Consider the following 22835-nt stretch of genomic DNA (forward strand, 5'->3'; position numbering starts at 1 on the left):
AAGATTTGAACGTTTATGAAAAGGATTGAACATTTTTGCGTATAATGACAAGCCCAAAATAGAAACACCAGAGTTAAAATGGTTAAAATGAGACGTACTGTTGCAATCTAGTCTACATTTATGTCTTTCTAGGTACAATAACACGATTTTGTATGATTTATATTATTCTCTAATATTTGATTTTATATCATTCAGGTTTATGTTAAACTCAACATTTAGTTCCTTTAATGAGCAGGAATAATGCCTAACAGTAATAGCAATATGTTGTACTTCAATGTAACTAATATAGAAGAGTTAATTGAAAACAGGAATGCAATTATTCTGATGTCAATGATTGGTTCTTTTATGTAGCTGCATGTTACCAATTATAGAAGATGACAATTTTGAAAATGTGATTCTTTAATAGAAATCAATAATTGTAAATTGTGCAAAATACCTGTGAACTGCTTGAATTTAACTCAATTTGTAATACGAAAATAAACTTAAAGAATGATAATCATTGGTTTTATTTATTCTTAGAGGTACGTAAATGTATAACTTTTATCATATTTTTAAAAAATAAGGTCTAAATGTTATCAGTGGTAAATATGTGTGAAGATGACAATATTCTGTCATCAAACTGGTTCAGGGTTAAAACGGTGAGCAGGTAAAAGACAGACACAGTATAGTGATTATTTACTTAAGTAAAAGTAGTGATATCACAATGTATCAAGTTACAAGTAAAGGTCCTTTATTCAACATTTTGCGTAAAAGTACAAAAGTATACTTTTGAGAACATTCAATTAATTATAAAACAATAGTACATAAATAAGTCCTGTGAAGAGCTCTAAAGTATCATGTAAACTGACATGAAGGAGAGAGCCATGTTATTAACAGATCCTAGATCACCAACATTACAAATAAACCAATATGGGAGGTCACATACTGCCACCGTGTGTCAGTATGGTGTAGCTACAGTCATCTCAGTCATCAACCTCCCTAGATGTATAAGTCACATATTTTCAACATCGGGCTCGGGGACCACCAGGTGTCCAAATGGACCTGTAACTCTGAGTGTACAAATTGAACCAAATAGACCCTTTTACGGGTCCATTTGGTTCCATCTGTACACTCTCAGAGTTAAATTAAGGATTTTACAGTGTAGATTGGGGGTCTCAGAGATCAAATGCCAGTCTGTGTTCTAATGCATTTCAAACTTGGGGTTGTTGAAACAAAAAAAGTTCTAGAATCAGTGCTGTAAGTGCAGTCATCTATCTAGTGGTGGAAATTAATGCTCTCCTATCTTTCTCATCAACATGTACAGTAACTGCTTTGCTTTGAGTTATATGGTCATTTTAAAGGAGTAGTTCACCCCCCATAAATTACTTATTTTCTATCAATTACACACCCCATGAAGCGTCGAATTCATGGAGATTTCTTTAGTTTTTGATGCATTCGTAAGCCAATAATTTGATGACCGGTGGAGTCTCTGGTAGGAGACTTGCAGAGTCTGCTACCAGAGCCATTAGCATCTTTCCGCCGGTCATCAAATTATTGGCTTAGGAATGAGACAAAAACACAAAAATCTCCATGAATTCAAGGCTTTATGGAGTGTGTAATTGATAGAAAATACGTAGTTTTTTGGGTTAACCACTCCTTTAACTTGCTTGTTTTATTGTGATGCTCATTTATGCTTGTTTTGTAAAATGTCACAAAGAAAATCATCGTTGTGATGGCTATTTTTGTACAAAGCGTTGCTGAAAATGAGGTTAACCTCTGTGAAATGTGAGGTGAAATGAAGGTTTGAAATGAAATGAAATGTCATTCAGTTCCACCATGTCTCTGTTGGACATGATCTTCTTGGAGGTGAACAGCAGCAGCTGTAGAGGACTGACCAACGTCATTCCTTTAGCTGAGATGAATAGAGTTCTGATTTTGAGTCAGATAACAGACACTCAAACAGGAGCTGTTTGTCAACTGTCTGTAAACTATGGAAGTATTATCCATCCATCTAGTCTTGTTGTTCAGACCATTTTCAAATCCTTACTCCCATCAGCTGCTCTGAAGTGAAAATGGCCTCCCAAACCTTTTTGTGAAAATGCTTTTTTGTACATTACCGTTGAAATGATTCGACTATTACATCATTACATTTGTAGTCATGGATAACTTTTTGTAACCTGTTCTGATAAGAGCACCACAGGTACACAGACATCTATAAGTATCATTTAACCAAAGTAATCATAATGAAATTATTTAAATCATAAGATGAGCCTGGCCAGATTGTATGATATACATACATTATGACACTGTGTGTCTGGTCTATGAAGCTACAGCCTATTACCTCCATGCCTAAACTCTGTAGTATGATAGTGTCGTGTTTCAAAAAGGAACTGATCTATAAGATTTTATTTGTATTTTTATAAAATGTATTCTACTTTGTAATGTGTATACTTGTATAGGCCTACTTAAGTATTTGTTAAAAGCAAGTACTCCAGTTCTTCTTATAAGAGTTCCTGGCTCAAGTACAAATTTGACTGAGCAACATTCAGTTGAGTAAAATTTGACCAGGAGTATCTGTACTTTGACTCAAGTACTGGATTGAGTACTTTGTCCACCACTGTCGCATACAGTAGCATGGCTGATCACTCAACAACATTCTTACTTTACGATGAGAACCAGAGTGATAAAACAATATCTGAAGGACAAAAACAGGGTTGATGATATTGAACTCACTGAAAAACTGGCAATTAAATGTTTAAAGTGATATGAAAGTATGACCACACAGGGAATAAGCCATAGATTGAGAACGCTTTAGATCTACACAGAAAATATTCTATCCACCTGATGGACAATAATGAAATAAAAATAGAATATGTAATGTTATGAATGTACATGTTTTACTCTGCACCTTTGAAACGGCTCACAAATGAAATGACTGCAGTGAAACTTTTACAAGGAGGGAAGCAATGCTGACTGACACCTACCGTAAATGATCTATCACACACACACACACGCACGCACGCACGCAGTAAAACACACCTACTGTATAGCAGTGTGACAGCTGAGAATATGTTGTGTATAAAAAACCTCACATCAAACATTTAATCATTAACACAGAAGACTTAAGGACATAGACAGGTGAGCACGGTATAGATAGGATTTTCAGCACAAAAGGATTACCATTCACCATGTGTTTCAATGAATTAACATTAAGAGTCTAAAGTGCCATCCACACCAAGAATAATAGTTACAATATAATGATAATGATGTGAGCACTAAGCACTAAGCACTGATAAACTATAATGTTCTGTAAACATAATGAACTTGATGCCTTGTAAATTCAGATGGATTTTGATTGGCTGTCAGTGTTTACTGTTCATCAAATATCCAGAAGGGGATTCTAACAATATCACCACTGTCGTTATAGTTGTGGTGAGAACTCCGCAATTCACTTGCCATGAGTTAGAACGACTTTTAAAACAATATATTTATAGTTGGGGTTATTCTTTGAGTGTCTGCATTGTCTGTCAATTCAAAATATGTGCTATATAGGAAATACGCTATAATTTAAGGCTTAATGTAATCATTAAAGAACAATATTTGATAATTAAAATCATGTCAACTTTATTTCCAGTTGTGTTCTATCTGTCTGGATGTGTTCACTGATCCAATCACCACTCCATGTGGACACAACTACTGCAACACCTGTATCACACATCACTGGGACACTAATGATGTGTCCAATATGTAACAAAACCTTCTACAGAAGACCAGAATGATCTGTTAATAAAGTTCTCTCGGTCAAAGCAGCTGAAACAAACTTCCAGCACAAACCAAGAACCTGCTAAACCAGATGAAGTCTCCTGTGACGTCTGTACTGACATCAAACTCAAAGCCCTGAAGACCTGAAGGAAAGAAGGTTGAGCTGGGAAAGACAGGCTGAAGTTCAGCAGATGATCCAGGAGAGACAAGTGATGATTCAGGAGGCCAGAGACTCATAGTCAGGGGATATTAAAACAATCTTGGAATAAATTCCTTACCAAAAAAAATCTTCACCAATGTGTTTGTAAAGGTGTCTAGTAACACATCTCACAAAGACTGAAATGCAGTTTCCCTAGGAGAATTTGTGACAGCTCCTGAAAGTTGGGGTACCCACCATAACCTTATGCGGGGAAATAAAATAAAATTTTAATTCTGTTTTAAGTAGCATGTGAGGGGTCAAACTAGGGTGTTTTTATGATTCTGAATCCATTGCAAGCATTTGTTTTGCACCAAAACCACTCCTTGGGCTAAAAACGGCCACAGCCATTTCCAGGTGTCCAGGTATACTTTTTGTGTAAAAAGCCCATTGAGATTGGGCCGTTTTTAGCCCAAGGAGTGGTTTTGGTGCAAAACAAATGCTTGCAATGGATTCAGAATAATAAAAACACCCTAGTTTGACCCCTCACATGCTACTTAAAACAGAATTAAATTTAGATTTTTTTTCCCTGCATAAGGTTATGGTGGGTACCCCAACTTTCAGCAGCTGTCAAAAATTCCCCTAAGGAAACTGCATTTCAGTCTTTGTGAGATGTGTTACTAGACACTTTTACAAACACATTGGTGAAGATTCTTTTTGGTAAGGAATTTATTACAAGATTGGAAAATGTTCTGCTAATATCCCCTGACTATCAGTAGAGCACAGCAAGAAAGATGCAGACAGAGAGGTAGCATACAGTGTGTATTTCCTTATTTAGGATCTTATACCGGAGTGATAGGCCGAGTTATTATTCTAGGAGTTGATACATGCTATGAAGGTTAATACTGCTTATTTGGAGTTATAAACTGAAGTTATAATCCGAAGATACAAATATATATAAATTCTAAAAGCCACAGCAGAGCAGTGGACTTTACACATGTCACCTGAGTGATTGTTGATTGATTAGGTCAGATGAGGAGCTGGAGTACAGTGGCTACTGTTTAGAACAGTGCTAAAGCCTGTGTTTCCACATGTAAGTCACATGATTAATCAACAGAAGGTTACACCCACACATATATAGACCATATAAATAGAGTGGATGCTCACTAAACAGGACAAAGTGTTCTACACATGCACCAGTGTTACTAGTTACCAGGGTGTTATTGCTGCGTTTGTCATTTTTCCATTGCGAGCTCCGAGAGATTGACGGTAAGAATTGAGAGCGTGTTTAGGCGACGATAAATGTATATATTTCTGATATGTTTTATAGTTTTGTGTGTATATTTCATGTCAGTAATTTGTCGTTGTGTTGTTGTTGTTTGTTTCATTTTCTATGGGTCCATTTGTACACTCTCATAGTTTTTTGGGGGGGACTCCCCAAGTGGGGGATGTTGGGGGGAGGGGGGTGGGGGGGGACTCCCTAAGCGGGGGATATGGGGGTCCTCCCCCCAAAACTTTTTAACAGAGTAGATTGTTCATGGTGAATTTTGTGAGTTTGATACTTTTATCAGACTTGCTTTACTAGCATTGGAAAATGAATGGTACAATTTCATCCATTAAAACGCTAAAAGTAGGCCTACAGAAATTGATTTGATAACTGAAGCAATGTAAGACCCATCTTTAATACTAATATATTATAAGTTAATGTCTCTGTAAGATTGCATGCCCTTACCCCCCCCCCCCCCCCCCAAGCGGGGGTGTGGGGATCCTCCCCCAGAAACGTTTTAACATAGTAGATGTAATTTCCTGTGTTCTGGTGAATTTTGGGAGTTTGATACCAAATCCATGAAAGCCAGGACACTCCTGCAGGATCCAGGAGGGTTGGCAGCCCTGATCACAGTGGTGTAACAGTTGATTACCCAGCAGAGCAAAAATGGAAAAGATAAGAAACTCAACCCAAAATTCACATGGGAACGTCATTTCACTGACCTGCAGTCTTAAAAATCGGTCATTTTCAATTATATTCGATAACTGTGATTATATTTTGCATAAAATATTATGCATATAATGTACAGTATGTAAAGTTATAACTAGTCAGTACTGTTATATCCACAAGAAGATGCTTGTTCTCAGAGTTTAACTGACTTTGGACAGGTGGAAATCTACTGCAGAGTGACACATTATTTTACCTGGGTTACACCTTCTGATAGTTCTACTTGAATGTTGTAAGACATGAAATAAGGACTCATGTAGCCCAACGGACCAGTATATTAATCCCTCAAGTGTTTCAGTAAAGTGAGTGTCAAAAATACAGCTATAGTGACAGCACGCTAGAGCATGGATGTAAGCTCCAGGAAGGTTGAAAAAGCAAGAATAAAGATACAAGGATTCGACAGTGATGTCACTGTCATGCAGAAGTGTTCGAGATGTGTATCAAAGACATGTTTCATAAAATACCTCCACCAGATGGACTGACATTGCAGCAGTCTGTTCTTGATGGTGTACAATTAAAGAGAGAAATGTGTAAGCTCCAAGACGTATGTTGTGTCGAGTCCACTTGACCTGCTATACAAAACTAAATGAGCTTTGATGCACAGGAACTATGAAATACAATGACTTATTGTCCTGTACTCGTTATCTGATGCTGCTGTATTAGTTTTCTCAATCACAAGCTTAGACATCACAAGCAAAACTGTTGGGTTCATATATGAAAATGATATTTTGTAGTGTCTGAATATAGATTTAACATGTCAGTAGAGACAGGTTTGGTTCCAGAGAGTGGGGGAGTGGTTAGGGATGGAGTTAACCAACTATTATTCACATCCATTTACCTGTAGGCCCGTTCAAAGTTTACACAGGCTACCAGAGGTGTTAAAAATGTTATAAACTTAGAGAGCCTGTGGATCGCTTCTAGTCTAAATTTCAGGTTTAACAGCATTCAAATAAGCATGTCTTCTATTTGAATGTATGACGCATCATTTCAGACTTAAAATGTATTGTCATAATCTGACCTAAAAAAATAATTTGCTTTCATTTTTAATCAAAATCTACTTTTCTTTCATTTTTATTCTCAGCGTGTAAAAATGGCGTCCGCCAGCAGTCTTCATTCAGAAGAGCAGTTCCTGTGTTCTATCTGTCTGGATGTGTTCACTGATCCAATCACCACTTCATGTGGACACAACTACTGCAAAACCTGTATGACAAACTACTGGGACTGTACTGATGTGTGTCAGTGTCCTCTTTGTAAAGAAATCTTCTATAAGAGACCAAAATTATCTGTTAATAAAGTTTTCTCTGAAATGGCTGATCAGTTCAGGAAGTCAGAGCAGCTCAAAAAAACTTCCAGCACAAACCAAGAACCTGCTCAACCAGATGAAGTCTGCTGTGAAGAACCTTCTAAAGCAGAAGAAGTCTTCTGTGACATCTGTACTGAGACCAATGCCATTAAGACCTGCCTGGTGTGTCGGATATCCTACTGTGAGACTCACCTGGAGCCTCATCAGAGAGTCACAAAGTTACAACAACACAAACTTATCAACCCTGTAAAGAACCTAGAAGACATTATGTGTAAGAAACATGACAGACCTCTGGAGCTGTTCTGTAAGACTGACCACATGTGTGTTTGTCAGTTCTGCACTGAGTCAGACCACAAGTCACATCAAACTGTATCTCTGGAAGAAGAATGTGATGGAAAGAAAATTGAGCTGGGAAAGACAGAGGCTGAAGTTCAGCAGATGATCCAGGAGAGACAAGAGAAGATTAAGAAGGTCAAACACTCAGTAAAGCTCAGCAAGAAAGATGCAGACAGAGAGATAGAAGACAGTGTGCAGGTCTTCACTGCTCTGATCAGCTGTATTAAGAGAAGCCAAGCTGAGGTCATTGATGTGATTGAAGAGAAGCAGAAAACAACAGAGAAACAGGCTGAAGGTTTCATTCAAGAGCTGGAACAGGAAATCACTGAGTTAAAGAAGAGAAGCTCTGAGCTGAAGCAGCTCTCACACACTGAAGACCAACTCCACCTCCTCCAGAACTTCACATTCATCAACACCCCTCCACCCACCAAGGACTGGACAAAGGTCAATGTGCATCTGTCTTCATATGTGGGGACAGTGAGGACAGCTGTGGCTCAGCTGGAGAAGACACTCAGTCAGGAGATGAAGAAGACACTCAGTCGGGAGATGAAGAAGACACTCAGTCAGGAGATGAAGAAGACACTGAATCAAGGGAAGGAGAAGCTGTGTGATGAGCTGGGGAGGATCCAGCAATATGCAGTGGATGTAACTCTGGACCCTGATACAGCAAATCACTACCTCATCCTGTCTGAGGATAGAAAACAAGTGAGCCTTGGAGATGAGAATAAGCACCTCCCAGACAACAAAGACAGATTCTCTACCGCTCATTGTGTCTTAGGAAAACCAAGCTTTTCCTCAGGAAGGTTTTACTATGAGGTTCAGGTTAAAGATAAGACTAACTGGGAATTAGGAGTGGTCAGAGAGTCCATCCACAGGAAGGAAAATATCACATTGAAAACCTACAATGGTTTCTGGACATTATATGTATGGTATGGAAATGCATGGTACGGAAAAGGTGACCCTCGTGTCTCTCTCAGAGTAAGAGATAATGTACAGACAGTGGGAGTGTTTGTGGATTATGAGGAGGGTCTGGTCTCCTTTTATGATGTGGAGACCAGAGTTCATCTCTACTCTTTCACTGGATGCACCTTCACTGGGAAAATATATCCATACTTTAATGCAGGTGTTAATATTAATAAAAAGAACTATGCTCCTATGGTCATCTCTCCTATCAGTCACACAAATTAGACTAATTTAATCCTTGGTTTTCATTTAAGACAACAATGTGTGTATTGAACATTTCATTACTATGCCGAATTAATGTCTAACAGTAATGACAACAACATTTTATTGTCAGTGTTAAATATAATTACCATAGAAGAGTTAATTGAAAATAGGAATGCAATGATTCTGATGTTAATGATTGGTTATTTTATATAGCTGCATGTTATCATTTAATAGAAGATTACAATGTGATTATTTAATAGAAATCAATAATTGTAAGTATTATTGAAATGCCTGTTAACTGCTTGACTTCAACTCAATTAGTAGTGCAAAAATAAACTTTAAAGAATTACACTCATTGGTTTTATTCATCATAGTGTGCTGTGTAGCATGTAATTGTATAACTTTTATCATATATATTTTATTTATTTACATGTGGTCTGAATGTTCTCAGTAGTAACTATGTGTTAAGATGACATTATTCTGTCATCAAACTGGTTCAGGGTTAAAAAGGTGAGCAGGGAAAAGACAGACATACTAGTGGTGATTATTTACTTAAGTAAAGTAACAATACCACAACTTAGAAACCAGTGGTGTACAGTAACTATGCACATTTACTCAAGTACTGTACTTAAGTCCAATTTTGAGGTACTTTACTTTACTGGAGTATTTCCAATTGTCTATACTTTTACTTCTACTCCAGTACATCTCAGAGGCAGATATTGTACTTTCTCCACTAGAATTATTTGTAACCTTTAGTTACTAGTTACTTTGCAGATATAAATTATTATATTATAAAACATACATTAACCACCTTAGCCCTATTTTATACATAGGCTATTTGAAAATAGACGATCTACAAGCTTGTAAATCTGCTGTTTTCAAACATTTTAGTACTTTTAATTTTGATACTTTAAGTATATTTTGATTCCAATACTTTTGTAGGCCTACTTAAGTAACATTTTAACACCGGCCTTTTACTTGTAACAGAGTATTTCTACATTGCAGTATTGATACTTCTACTTAGAAAATGTGAATACTTTTTCCACTACTGTCAGAAACACACAGCCCTCTGTTGTTAAGATCCTGGATTCAACATTTTGCATAAATGTACAAAACTATACTTTTGAGAACATTCATAATATACCACAGGTGCATTTAATTATAACAATGTTACACCAATAAGTCCTGTGAAGAGCTCTAAAGTATCAGGTAAACTGACCTACAGCTGAGAGTCATGTTATTAACAGATCCTAGATCAGCAACGTTACAAATCAACCAATAAGTGAGGAGAACAAGGATCAGATCTATAGATCTTTAGGTCACATACTGCCACCGTGTCAGTATGGTGTAACTACAGTCATCTCAGCAGTCATCAACCTCCCTAGATTTTTTATTTTAGGTCACATAATGCCACTGGTTTCTCAACATCAGATAAGGGGACCACCAGGGGTCCAAATGGAGCCATGAGGGCCTGTAACAGAGTGTACAAATGGATCCAAATGGACCTGTAACAGTGTAGGTTGGGGGTCCCAGAGATCAAATATAATCTCAAATGCCAATCTGTGTTCTAATGCATCTCTAACTGGGAGTTCTTGAAATAAAGTTCTAGAATCAGTGCTGTAAGTGCAGTCATCTATCTTGTGGTGGAAATTAATGCTTTTCTTTTTAAGGTTTTATGACAATTGTTACTTGCTTGTTTTATTTTGATGGTCATTTATGCATGTTTTTTTTTATTTCCCACGTTGTGATGCCTATTTTTGTACAAAGCGTTGTTTTAAATGAGGGTAACCTCTTTGATTTTTCAAGTTGAAATGAAAGTTTGAAATGAAATGAAATGTCACCAGTCATCCAGTTCCACCACGTCTGTGTTGGACATGATCTTCTTGGAGGCGAACAGCAGCATCTGTAGAGGACTGACCAACTTCATTCCTTTAGCTGAGATGGCCCTGGTTCTGATCTGAGGTCAGATTTAATCATCAACACAACCAGAGTTATTCCTTTAGCTGAGATGAATAGAGTTCTGATCTGGAGTCAGATAACAGACACTCAAACAGTGTTTGTCAACTGTCAGTATACTATGGAGGTATTATCCATCCATCCAGTCTTGTTGTTCACACAATTTTTAAATCCTTCCTCCCATCAGCTGCTCTGAAGTGAACATTGACCTCCCAAGCGTTTTTGAGAAAACACTTTTTTTGTACAGTACATTACTGTTGAAATGTTTATGTTGCCCTCTCTACTAGTACTATTATATGATTACATTTGTAGTCATGGATAACATTTTGTACCATGGACTGATAAGAGCACCACAGTTACACAGTCATCTATAAGTATCATTTAATCACAGTAATCATTACCATGTATTGTTGCTGCCCTGCATACCAGCCAGCATAAAGGGCAGTGAGTAAGTAGGCTAATCATAACCAAATGATTTAAATCATAAGATTATCCTGGCCATAGTGTATGATGTACATACATTATGACACTGTGTGTTTGGTTTGTGAAGCTACAGCCTATACCTCCATGCCTAAACTCTGTAGTATGATAGTGTTGCGTTTCAAAAAGGAACTGATCTACAAGCTTTTTAAATGTATTTTTATCAAATGTTTACCACTTTAATTGTTTAACTTTTGAATAGGTCTACTTAAGTATTTTTTAAAAGCAAGTACACATTTGACTGAGCAACATTTACTTGTAGTTGACCTATTGTCATATTTGACCAGGAGTATCTTTGCGAGATAGAAGACAGTGTGCAGGTCTTCACTGCTATGATCAGCTGAATTGAGAGAAGCCAGGGTGAGCTCATTGATGTGATTGAAAAGAAGCAGAAAACAACAGAGAAACAGGCTGAAGGCTTCATTAAAGAGCTGCAACAGGAAATCACTGAGTTAAAGAAGAGAAGCTCTGAACTGAAGCAGCTCTCACACACTGAAGACCACCTCCACCTCCTCCAGAACTTCACATCCATCAACATCCCTCCACCCACCAAGGACTGGACAAAGGTCATTGTCCATCAGCCTTCATATGTGGAGACTGTGAGGACAGCTGTGGCTCAGCTGGAGAAGACACTCAGCCAGGAGATGGAGAAGCTGTGTGATGAGCTGAGGAGAAGCCAGCAATATGCAGTGGATGTAACTCTGGACCCCGATACAGCAAACTGCAACCTCATCCTGTCTGAGGATGGAAAACAAGTACATTATGGAAACATAATGAAAAATCGTCCAGAAAACACAGGGAGATTCAGTTGGTATTCAGTCTTAGGAAAACAAGGCTTCTCCTCAGGAAGGTTTTACTATGAGGTTCAGGTTAAAGATAAGACTGAGTGGTATTTAGGAGTGGCCAGAGAGTCCATCAACAGGAAGGGAAGCGTCAAATGGAGCCCCGACAATGGTTACTATATTATACGTATGCTAAAAGGAAATGAGTACCATGCTTATTCTGACCCTGATGTCTCCATCCCTGTAAAAGAGAAGCTCCAGAAAGTTGGAGTGTTTGTGGATTATGAGAAGGGTCTGGTCTCCTTTTATAATGTGGAGACAAGAGTTCATCTCTACTCTTTCACTGGATGCGCCTTCACTGAGAAAATATTTCCATTCTTTAATACAGGGACATACGATAATGGTAAAAACTCTGCTCCTCTGATCATCTCCCCCTGTCAATCACATAGATTAGACTAATTTAATCTTCATCTTCACATCAAAAAAATGTAAGGAAGACAACAAGTGTGTATATAAAAGGGTTAATTTAACTGTTATTGCAAATCACGCCATTTAAATGTTGTTCAGAACAGATGTATTCTATTGAAATACTAGAATACATCTTCACACAACATGTGTGAAGATACAACCAGAGATGGTAAATTAAGTTCTCCATTGAAGCATTTATTTATTAACCACTAAAGCCCTACTTTATACTTAATTTATTTGCAAATAGCACATCTACAAGCTCACATCGCGACATGCTGTGAGCTTGTAGATCTGCTATTTTTGGTCAAAGGATTTTGAAAAAAGATTTGAATGTTTTCGAGAAAGGTTTTTTGCCTATAATGACATGGCCAAAATAAGAACACCAGTTAAAATGTATTTCCTGTACGTGATACTGTTGATATCTAGTCTACATTTATTTCTTGGTACAATAACTTCATTGTATTTGATTTTATATAATTCAAGTTTAAGTCAAACTCAACATTTTAGTTCCTTAATGAGCAGGAATAACGTGTAAGAGTATAACAATATTTTGTACTTGAATGTAATTACTATAGAAGAGTAAATTGGAAAAAAAAGGAATGCAATGATTGTGATGTTAATGATTAGTTATTTTATGTAGCTGCATGCTATCATTATATACAAGATGAAAATGTGATTCTTTAATAGAGAAGACACTCATTGTACTTATGTGCAAATGTATGCCTGTGAACTGCTTGAATTTAACTCACTTAGTTGCAAAAAAATAAAATATAAAGAATGATACTCATTGATTTCATTTATTCTTAGTGTGTAGTATGTACATTTTTATGAAATGTGGTCTAAACGTTCTCAGTGATAAATACTAAATATGATTATATATATATATATATATATATATATATATATATATATATATATATATATATATATATATATATGGTCATCAAACTGGTCCAGGGTTTAAAAGGTGAGCAGGTAAAAGACACACATTACTGGTGATTATTTAAAGTAGCAATACCATAATGTAGAAACACTGTTACTGTTAAAGTCCTATATTACATTTTTTTTGTAGTAAAACTATTCTTTTGAGAACATTTATAATATACCACAGGTTGATTTAATTATAATAATGTTACATAAATAAGTCCTGTGAAGAGCTCTAATCAGGTAAACTGACCTACAGCTCCGAGCCATGTTATTAACAGATCCTAGATCTGTTAATAAGAGCAACATTACAAATCAACCAATAAGTGAGGAGAACAAGGATCAGATCCTAGATCTTTAGGTCACATACAGTACTACCACCGTGTGTCAGTATGGTGTAACTACAGTCTTCTCAGCAGTCTTCAACCTCCATAGAGTTTTAAGTCACATAATGCCACCGGTTTCTCAACGTCAGGTCGAAATGGATCCGTGAGGGCCTAACTCAGAGTGTACAAATGGAACCAAATGGCCGTTACGGATCCATTTGGTTCCATTTGTACACTTTCAGAGTTAAATTAACAGTGGATTTTACGGTAGATTGCGGGTCTCAGAGATCAAATATGATATCAAATACCAGTCTGTGTTCTAATGCACCTCAAACTGGGAGTTGTTGAAAGAAAAAATGAAAAAGCTCTAGAATCAGTACAGAAGTGCAGTGCAGTCATCTATCTAGTTTGAATGCTCTCCCATCTTTTTTGCAGTTTAAATCTATGATCACTAATTTGTCATCATGTACAGTGACTGCTTTGCTCGAGTTTTATGATCATTTTAACTTGCTTGTTTTATTCTGATGCTCATTTACGCTTGTTTTGATCATTCTTTCTTCCATTGTTGTGATGGCTATTTGTGTACAAAGCATTGCTGAAAATGAGTAACCTCAGTCTGATATTCAAGTTCAAATAAAGGTTTGAAATTAAATGAAATGTCACCAGTCATCCAGCCCACGTCTCTGTTGGACATGATCTTCTTGGAGGTGAACAGCAGCAGCTGTAGAGGACTGACCAACGTCATTCCTTTAGCTGAGATGAATTAGTTCTGATCTTGAGTCAGATAACAGACACTCAAACAGAAGCTGTTCTGTCAACTGACTGTACACTATGGAGGTATTATCCATCCATCCATCCATCTGCTGCTCTGAACTGAACATTTACCTCCCAAGCTTTTTGGAGAAAATGCATTTTTTGTACATTACTGTTGAAATGTTGTTACCCTCTCTACTATAATAATCATTACATTTGTAGTCATGGATAACATTTTGTACCATGTACTGATAAGAGCACCACAGTTACACAGTCATCTATAAGTATCATTTAATCACAGTAATCATAACCATGTGTTGCTGCCCTGCATACCAGCCAGCATAAAGGGCAGTTAGTACGTAGGCTAATCATAACCAAATTATTTATATAACAAGATTAGCCTGGCCAGATTGTATGATGTACATACATTATGACACTGTGTGTTTGGTCTGTGAAGCTACAGTCTATCTCCATGCCCAAACTCTGTAGTATGATAGTGTTCCATTTCAAAAAGGAACTGATCTACAAGCTTTTTATGATTATTCTTATAAAATGTATACCACTTAATTTTTTTAAACTTTTGAATAGGCCTACTTAAGTATTTTAAAAGCAAGTACTCCAGTTCTTTAACTGAAGTACAAATTTGACTGAGCATCTTTCACTTGTAGTTGAGTAATATTTGACCAGGAGTATCTATACTTTGACTGAAGTACAGGAGTTGAGTACTTTGTCCCCCATTGTCACATACAGCAGTATGGCTGATCACTCAACAAGATTCTTAGTTGAGAACTAGAGTTATAAAACAATATCTGAAGGACTTTGATCAAAAATGTGGCTGATGTTAACTCACTGAAAAACCGACGGTCAAATGTTTAAAGTGGTATAAAAGTATATTATATCCACCTGATAGACAATAATTAAATACAAATAGAATATACATGTAATGTTATGAATGTACATGTTGTATTCTGCACCTTTGAACCTGCTCACAGTATGAAATGACTGCAGTGAAACTTTTACAAGGAGTGAAGCAATGCTGACTGACATCTGTAAATGATGTATCTCACACACACACACACACACACACACACACACACACAGAGCAGTGTGACAGCTGAGAATATGTTGTGTATAAAAAACCTCACATCAACAAGATTTTATCATTAACACAGAAGACTTAAGGACATAGACAGGTTAGGGGCCCCGTGCCGCAGTCGGTAGCGCTGTCGCCTCACAGCTAGAAGGTCCTGTTCGATTCCCGCCGGGGACGCTGTGGGCACTGGGGGTGTGTCTACTCATCCGCGTCATCAGCGCCCATACCCTAGGTGGGGTTGGCGAAAGGGCCTACTCTGTGTGGAGTTTGCATGTTCTCCCCGTGTCTCCTAGGGTAGTTAATACCCTCACAAAACATGTAGTAATCCTGGTCACTATACCGCCAGCCAGACAGCCGGGGTGCCTGATGGAGGGGAAGGGAACTGGTTGGAATAACGTGTTCCTTCCAAGCGCTACGTCCTACCAGGGAAACTCCCCCCTGTCAGGTGACAAGAAGGTCAGTTGGCTCTCATGCATTGAAGGAAGCATGAGCTCGGCCCTGGCCTCCCTACTGTGGGGGACTGGTGTAGCGCTGGTGTAGGGCTGGTGTAGCGCCCAGGATCACTTAGGAAATTGGCACCGGGTGAAAGATTTCATAAAAAAGAAAAAAATCACACCCTGTGTGAAGTGGGCGGTGTCTTGCTAGCTAATCACAATACTGAATGGAGTCGATCAATCATGTACAAAGGATAAATACATTTATTGAAACACTCTTTATGATGGACAAAACCATAACTTGAAAAAAACCAAAAATTGGTTTTTTTCAAGTTATGGTTGCTTATATAGGGCTATGCACATGTGTCATGTGACACTGGCCAATCACAGTCCTGAATAGGCTGTGATTGGCCAATCACAGCGCAGGATAATTCTACTAATTTCCTGGGCCCAGATCACAGCGCAGGAAAATGTACATTTTTCCAAATCTCACTTATAGGGGCGGTTTCACCGCCCAAAAAGAGGGGGGAAAATGACATACTGTAGACAGGTGAGTACGGTATAGATAGGATTTTCAGCACAAATGATTACCATTCATCATATGAATGAAGTGTTTCAATGAATTAACATTAAAGGAGCTACACCATGAATTTAAAAAATATATTTGATATTTAATATCATATGGTGTATGTCCCTCAAACCTTTTTCAAAAGGTTTGAGCCTAAATCATCAATCAGATATACTCATCCCAAGTCAATTGTCTCTGGCTTATACAGCACTTTCAGCTGCAATACCAAAACGTCCTCTTGGGCAGGGGGGGGCTACTGAGCAATTCTGTTAATACAAAATTCTGTTAATAAAAAAATATATATTAAAAAAAAAAAAAAAATGTGTGTTTGAGGTGTTTGAGGTGCCTGTTTCACCCACTTCCGGGGGGCGGAGCCAAAATCCGAGCCCGAAGTATTTGTTCGTAGACCCCCACTTAGGGGGGGTAGAAAAAGTTTCGGAGCGATTCGGGCACTTTTCATTTAACATTGGGTTTGCCATCAAAAATGTTTATGACCTCATAAACATTGCCATTCTGAGATCGCCTGTTCAGACACGCCCATTCTGGAAATCCATGAAATGAGAAGGAATGACTGAATTTAAAAAAAAAACATTTTTTGGGGTACAAGAGACACTGGGGACCCCAAAAAATACAAAAAAAACAAGAAAAAAGTGATTTTCATGGTGTAGACTCTTTAAGAGTCTAAAGTGCCATCCACACCAAGAATAATAGTTACAATATTAAGATAATGATGTGAGCACTAAGCACTGATAAACTATAATGTTCTGTAAACATAATGAACTTGATGCCTTGTAAATTCAGATGGATTTTGATTGGCTGTCAGTGTTTACTGTTCACCAAATATCCAGAAGGGGATTCTAACAATATCACCACTGTCGTTATAGCTGTGGTGAGAACTCTGCTATTCACTTGAGTTAGAACGACTTTTAAAACAATATATTTATAGTTGTAGTTATTCTTTGAGTGTCTGCATTGTCTGTCAATACCAAATATGTGCTATTTAGGAAATACGCTATCATTTAAGGTTTAATGTAATCATTAAAGAACAACATTTGATAATTAAAATCATGTCAACTTTATTCCCAGTGTGTAGAAATGGCGTCCGCCAGCATTCTCCATTCTGAAGAGAAGTTCCTGTGTTCCTGTATGGACACAACTACTGCAACACCTGTATCACACATCACTGGGACAGTAATGATGTGTGTAAGTGTCCAATATGTAACAAAACCTTCTATAGGAGACCAGAATTATCTGTTAATAAAGTTCTCTCAGAGATGGCTGATCAGTTCAGGAAGTCAAAGCAGCTGAAACAAACTTCCAGCACAAACCAAGAACCTGCTAAACCACATGAAGTCTCCTGTGTCGTCTGTACTGACATCAAACTCAAAGCCCTGAAGACCTGAAGGAAAGAAGGCTGAGCTGGGAAAGACAGCCTGAAGTTCAGCAGATGATCCAGGAGAGACAAGTGATGATTCAGGAGGCTCAGTAGAGCACAGCAAGAAAGATGCAGACAGAGAGGTAGCAGACAGTGTGTATTTCCTTATTTAGGATCTTATCTTATACCGGAGTGATAGGCCGAGTTATTATTCTAGGAGTTGATACATGCTTATATGAAGGTTAATACTGCTTATTTGGAGTTATAAACTGAGGTTATAATCCGAAGGTACAACTATATACAAATTCTAAAAGCCACAGCACAGCAGTGGACTTTACACATGTCACCTGAGTGTCACATTGTAGGGCCTGTTGATTGATTAGGTCAGATGAGGAGCTGGGGTACGTGGCTACTGTTTAGAACAGTGCTAAAGTCTGTGTTTCCACATGATTAACCAACAGAAGGTTACGTCCATATGGGTAGACCAAAGCCATATAAATAGAGTGGATGCTCACTAAACAGGACAAAGTGTTCTACACATGCACCAGTGTTACTAGTTACCAGGGTGTTATTGCTGCGCTTGTCATTTTTCCATTGTGAGTGCCGAGAGACTGACGGTAAGAATTGAGAGCGTGTTTACGCGACGATAAATGTATATTGTTGTTGTGTTGTTGTTGTTTGTTTCATTTTCTAGGTTTATAACCTACTGGCTTACTGGCCTAAAAGTGTTAGTGTGTTTGTATTGTGGGTTGGTATAAAAAAAACATCAAAGACACAGGTCTGAGTTGTGTCCGCTAACTCGGTTGCTCAAATACCCTTTACAAGGGGAGATCTAATCAGTTGCATTGCTTGTGTGATCTGGCTAGATAATTGTACAATATTCAGTCATCAAACTGGTTCTGGGTTAAAAAGGTGAGCAGGGAAAAGACAGACAAGTAGATTTTGACTTAAGTAAAAGTAGCAAATAATACTACAATCTAGAAACACTCTGTTACAAGTAAAAGTCCTGTATTCAAAATTCTTATGTAAAAGTACAAAAGTACATTCATGAGAACGCTCATAATTTACCACAGGTTAATTTAATTATAACAATGTTACACCAATAAGTCCTGTGAAGAGCTCTAAAGTATCAGGTAAACTGACCTACAGCTGAGGGCCATGTTATTAACAGATCCTAGATCAGTTACAAATAAACCAATAATAACGCAATTAGAGGATAACAAGGATCAGATCCTAGATCTTTAGGTCACATACTGCCACCGTGTGTCAGTATGGTGTAACTACAGTCATCTCAGCAGTCATCAACCTCCCTAGATTTATGGATAACATAATGGCACCGGTTTCTAAAAGTGAGGTCAGGGGACCACCAGGGGTCCAAAAGGACCCTTATGGGTCCATTTGTACACTCTCAGAGTTTTTTTGTTGGAGGGGACTCCCCAAGCGGGGGATGTTGGGGGGCGGACTCCCTAAGCTGGGGATATGGGGGTCCTCCCCCCAAAACCTTTTAGCAGAGTAGATGTAATTTCCTGTGTTCATGGTGAATTTTGTGAGTTTGATACTTTTATCAGGGTTACTTTACTAGCATTGGAAAATGAATGTTACAATTTCATACATTAAAACGCTAAAAGTAGGCCTACATAAATTGATTTGATGACTGAAGCGATGTAAGACCCATCTTTAATAATAATCATTCATTACTTATAAGTTAATATCTCTGTAAGATTGCATGCCCTGACCACACCCCCCGAGTTTTATACCAAATCCAGTACATTAATGCCTCAAGTGTTTCAATAAAGTGAGTGTCAAAAATACAACTATAGTGACAGCACGCTAGAGCATGGATGTAAGCTCCAGGAAGGTTGAAAAAGCAAGAATAAAGATACAAGGATTCGACAGTGACGTCTCTCTGTCATGCAGAAGTGTTTGAGATGTGTTTCATAAAATACTTAGACCAAACGGACTGACAATGCAGCAGTCTGCTCTTGATGGTGCACAATTAAAGAGAGAAATGAAAATGAAAATAATATTTTGGGGTAATCTGAATATAGATTTAACATGTCAGTAGAGACAGGTTTGGTTCCAGAGAGTGGGGGAGTGGTTAGAGGTGGAGTTATTTCTCACAACCATTACCTGGCTACCAGAGGTGTTAAAAACGTTAAACTTAGAGAGCCTGTGTCTCGCTTCTAGTCTAGATTTCAGGTTTAACAGCATTCAAATAAGCATTATCTTCTATTTTAATGTGTGACACATCATTTCAGACTTAAAATGTATTGTCATAATCTGACCTAAAAAACTCATTTGCTTTCATTTTTAATCAAAATCGACTTTTCTTTCATTTTTATTCTCAGCGTGTAGAAATGGCGTCTGCCAGCAGTCTTCATTCAGAAGAGCAGTTCCTGTGTTCTATCTGTCTGGATGTGTTCACTGATCCAATCACCACTTCATGTGGACACAACTACTGCAAAACCTGTATCACAAACTACTGGGACTGTACTGATGTGTGTCAGTGTCCTCTTTGTAAAGAAATCTTCTATAAGAGACCAAAATTATCTGTTAATAAAGTTCTCTCTGAAATGGCTGATCAGTTCAGGAAGTCAGAGCAGCTCGAAAAAACTTCCAGCACAAACCAAGAACCTGCTCAACCAGATGAAGTCTGCTGTGAAGAACCTTCTAAAGCAGAAGAAGTCTTCTGTGACATCTGTGCAGAGACCAAGGCCATTAAGACCTGCTTGGTGTGTCGGATATCCTACTGTGAGACTCACCTGGAGCCTCATCAGAGAGTCACAAAGTTACAACAACACAAACTTATCAACCCTGTAAAGAACCTAGAAGACATTATGTGTAAGAAACATGACAGACCTCTGGAGCTGTTCTGTAAGACTGACCACATGTGTGTTTGTCAGTTCTGCACTGAGTCAGACCACAAGTCACATCAAACTGTATCTCTGGAAGCAGCTGCAAAATATGGAGGAAAGACGGTTCAGCTGGGAAAGACAGAGGCTGAAATTCAGCAGATGATCCAGGAGAGACAAGAGAAGATTCAGGGGGTCAAACACTCAGTACAGCTCAGCAAGAAAGATGCAGACAGAGAGAAAGCAGACAGTGTGCAGGTCTTCACTGCTCTGAGGAGCTGTATTGAGAGAAGCCAGGATGAGGTAATTAAAGTGATTGAAGAGAAGCATAAAACAACAGAGAAACAGGCTGAAGGCTTCATTAAAGAGCTGGAACAGGAAATCACTGAGTTAAAGAAGAGAAGCTCTGAGCTGAAGCAACTCGCATACACTGAAGACCACCTCCACTTCCTCCAGAACTTCACATCCATCAACACCCCTCCACCCACCAAGGACTGGACAAAGGTCAATGTCCATCAGCCTTCATATGTGGGGACTGTGAAGACAGCTGTGGCTCAGCTGGAGAAGACACTCAGTCAGGAGATAGAGAAGCTGTGTGGTGAGCTGGGAAGGATCCAGCAATATGCAGTGGATGTAACTCTGGACCCTGATACAGCACACTGCAACCTCATCCTGTCTGAGGATGGAAAACAAGTGCATGATGGAAACATAAAGAAAAATCTCCCAGACAACACAATGAGATTGACCGTTTGGCTTTCAGTCTTAGGAAAACAAGGCTTCTCCTCAGGAAGGTTTTACTATGAGGTTCAGGTTAAAGATAAGACTGAGTGGCATTTAGGAGTGGCCAGAGAGTCCATCAACAGGAAGAGATGCGACACATGGAGCCCCAAAAATGGTTACTGGATTTTAAGTATGCTAAAAGGAAATGAGTACCACGCTCGTTCTAACCCTGATGTCTTTATCCCTGTAAGGAAGAAAGTGCAGAAAGTAGGAGTGTTTGTGGATTATGAGGAGGGTCTGGTCTCCTTTTATGATGTGGAGACCAGAGTTCATCTCTACTCTTTCACTGGATGTACCTTCACTGAGAAAATATATCCATTCTTTAATACAGAGAAACACGATAATGGTAAAAACTCTGCTCCTCTAATCATTTCTCCTGTCAATCACATAGATTAGACTAATTTAATCCTCATCTTCACATGAAATTGTACATTTTAACCACATGAAACTTAGCGTCCCAATTCTCGGGGCGAACAGTCTGTGAAAGCCGATCTACAAGCTCACAATATGACACGTTGTGAGCTATTTTTGGAGGAAGGATGGAGGATTTTAAGGAAATACTAGCAGAACAAGTACGAGCCCTGGGGTACCGCGGCAGAAAAAAAAAAATATAGTTTAAGTTGTTAAGACAACAAGTGTGTATATAAAAGGGTCAATTTAACTGTCATTGCAAATCACACCATTTAAATGTTGTTCATAACTGATGTGTTCTATTGAAACACTAGAATTTTCACACTAAAAGCCCTACTTTATACTTCAGTTATTTGCAAATAGCACATCTACAAGCTCACCTCGCGACAGGCTGTGAGCTTGTAGATCTGCTATTTCTGAAACATGGAGAAAAATGTCAAAGGATTTTGAAAAAAGATTTGAAAGTTTTCGAGAAAGGATTTTGCCTATAATGACGTGCCCAAAATAAGACCACCAGTTATAGTGGTTAAAATGTATTTCCTGTACGTGATACTGTTGATATCTAGTCTACAGTAATTTCTTGGTATAATAACTTCATTGTATTTGATTTTATGTCAAGTTTGTCAAGTTTAAGTCAAACTCAACATTCTAGTTCCTTAATGAGCAGGAATAATGTCTAACAGTAATAACAATATTTTGTACTTGAATGTAATTACTATAGAAGAGTAAATTGAAAATAGGAATGCAATGATTGTTCTGTTAATGATTAGTTATTTTATGTAGCTGCATACTATCATTATAATTACAAGATGAAAATGTGATTCTTTGATATAAATCACTCATTGTAATTATGTGCAAATGTATGCCTGTGAACTGCTTGAATTGAACTCGGTTGCAAAAATAAATACATTTAAAGAATGATACTCATTGATTTCATTTATGCTTAGTACTTATGTG

The 22835-nt window shown here is 38.0% G+C and overlaps 3 protein-coding genes across 3 annotated transcripts in view; all 3 read left to right on the forward strand.

Annotated features, from left to right (window-relative positions):
- Nucleotides 1-22835, forward strand: part of lamc1 (laminin, gamma 1) — a 327165-nt gene that overhangs the window by 232910 nt on the left and 71420 nt on the right. The window lies entirely within an intron of this gene.
- On the forward strand, nucleotides 6955-13120 carry LOC308093698 (zinc finger protein RFP-like). The gene is made up of 2 exons (XM_080440025.1): nucleotides 6955-7986; nucleotides 11463-13120. Exons 1-2 carry the CDS (start codon nucleotides 6961-6963, stop codon nucleotides 12351-12353), a joined length of 1917 nt encoding a protein of 638 aa, XP_080296151.1. The 5' UTR covers nucleotides 6955-6960; the 3' UTR covers nucleotides 12354-13120.
- LOC308094505 (zinc finger protein RFP-like) lies at nucleotides 15502-22149 on the forward strand. The gene is made up of 3 exons (XM_080441215.1): nucleotides 15502-15558; nucleotides 20184-21894; nucleotides 22088-22149. Exon 2 carries the CDS (start codon nucleotides 20193-20195, stop codon nucleotides 21861-21863), a length of 1671 nt encoding a protein of 556 aa, XP_080297341.1. The 5' UTR covers nucleotides 15502-15558; nucleotides 20184-20192; the 3' UTR covers nucleotides 21864-21894; nucleotides 22088-22149.

Source organism: Gymnoscopelus braueri (assembly GCF_963280865.1).
Source record: "Gymnoscopelus braueri genome assembly, chromosome: 10".
Taxonomy (NCBI): domain Eukaryota; kingdom Metazoa; phylum Chordata; class Actinopteri; order Myctophiformes; family Myctophidae; genus Gymnoscopelus; species Gymnoscopelus braueri.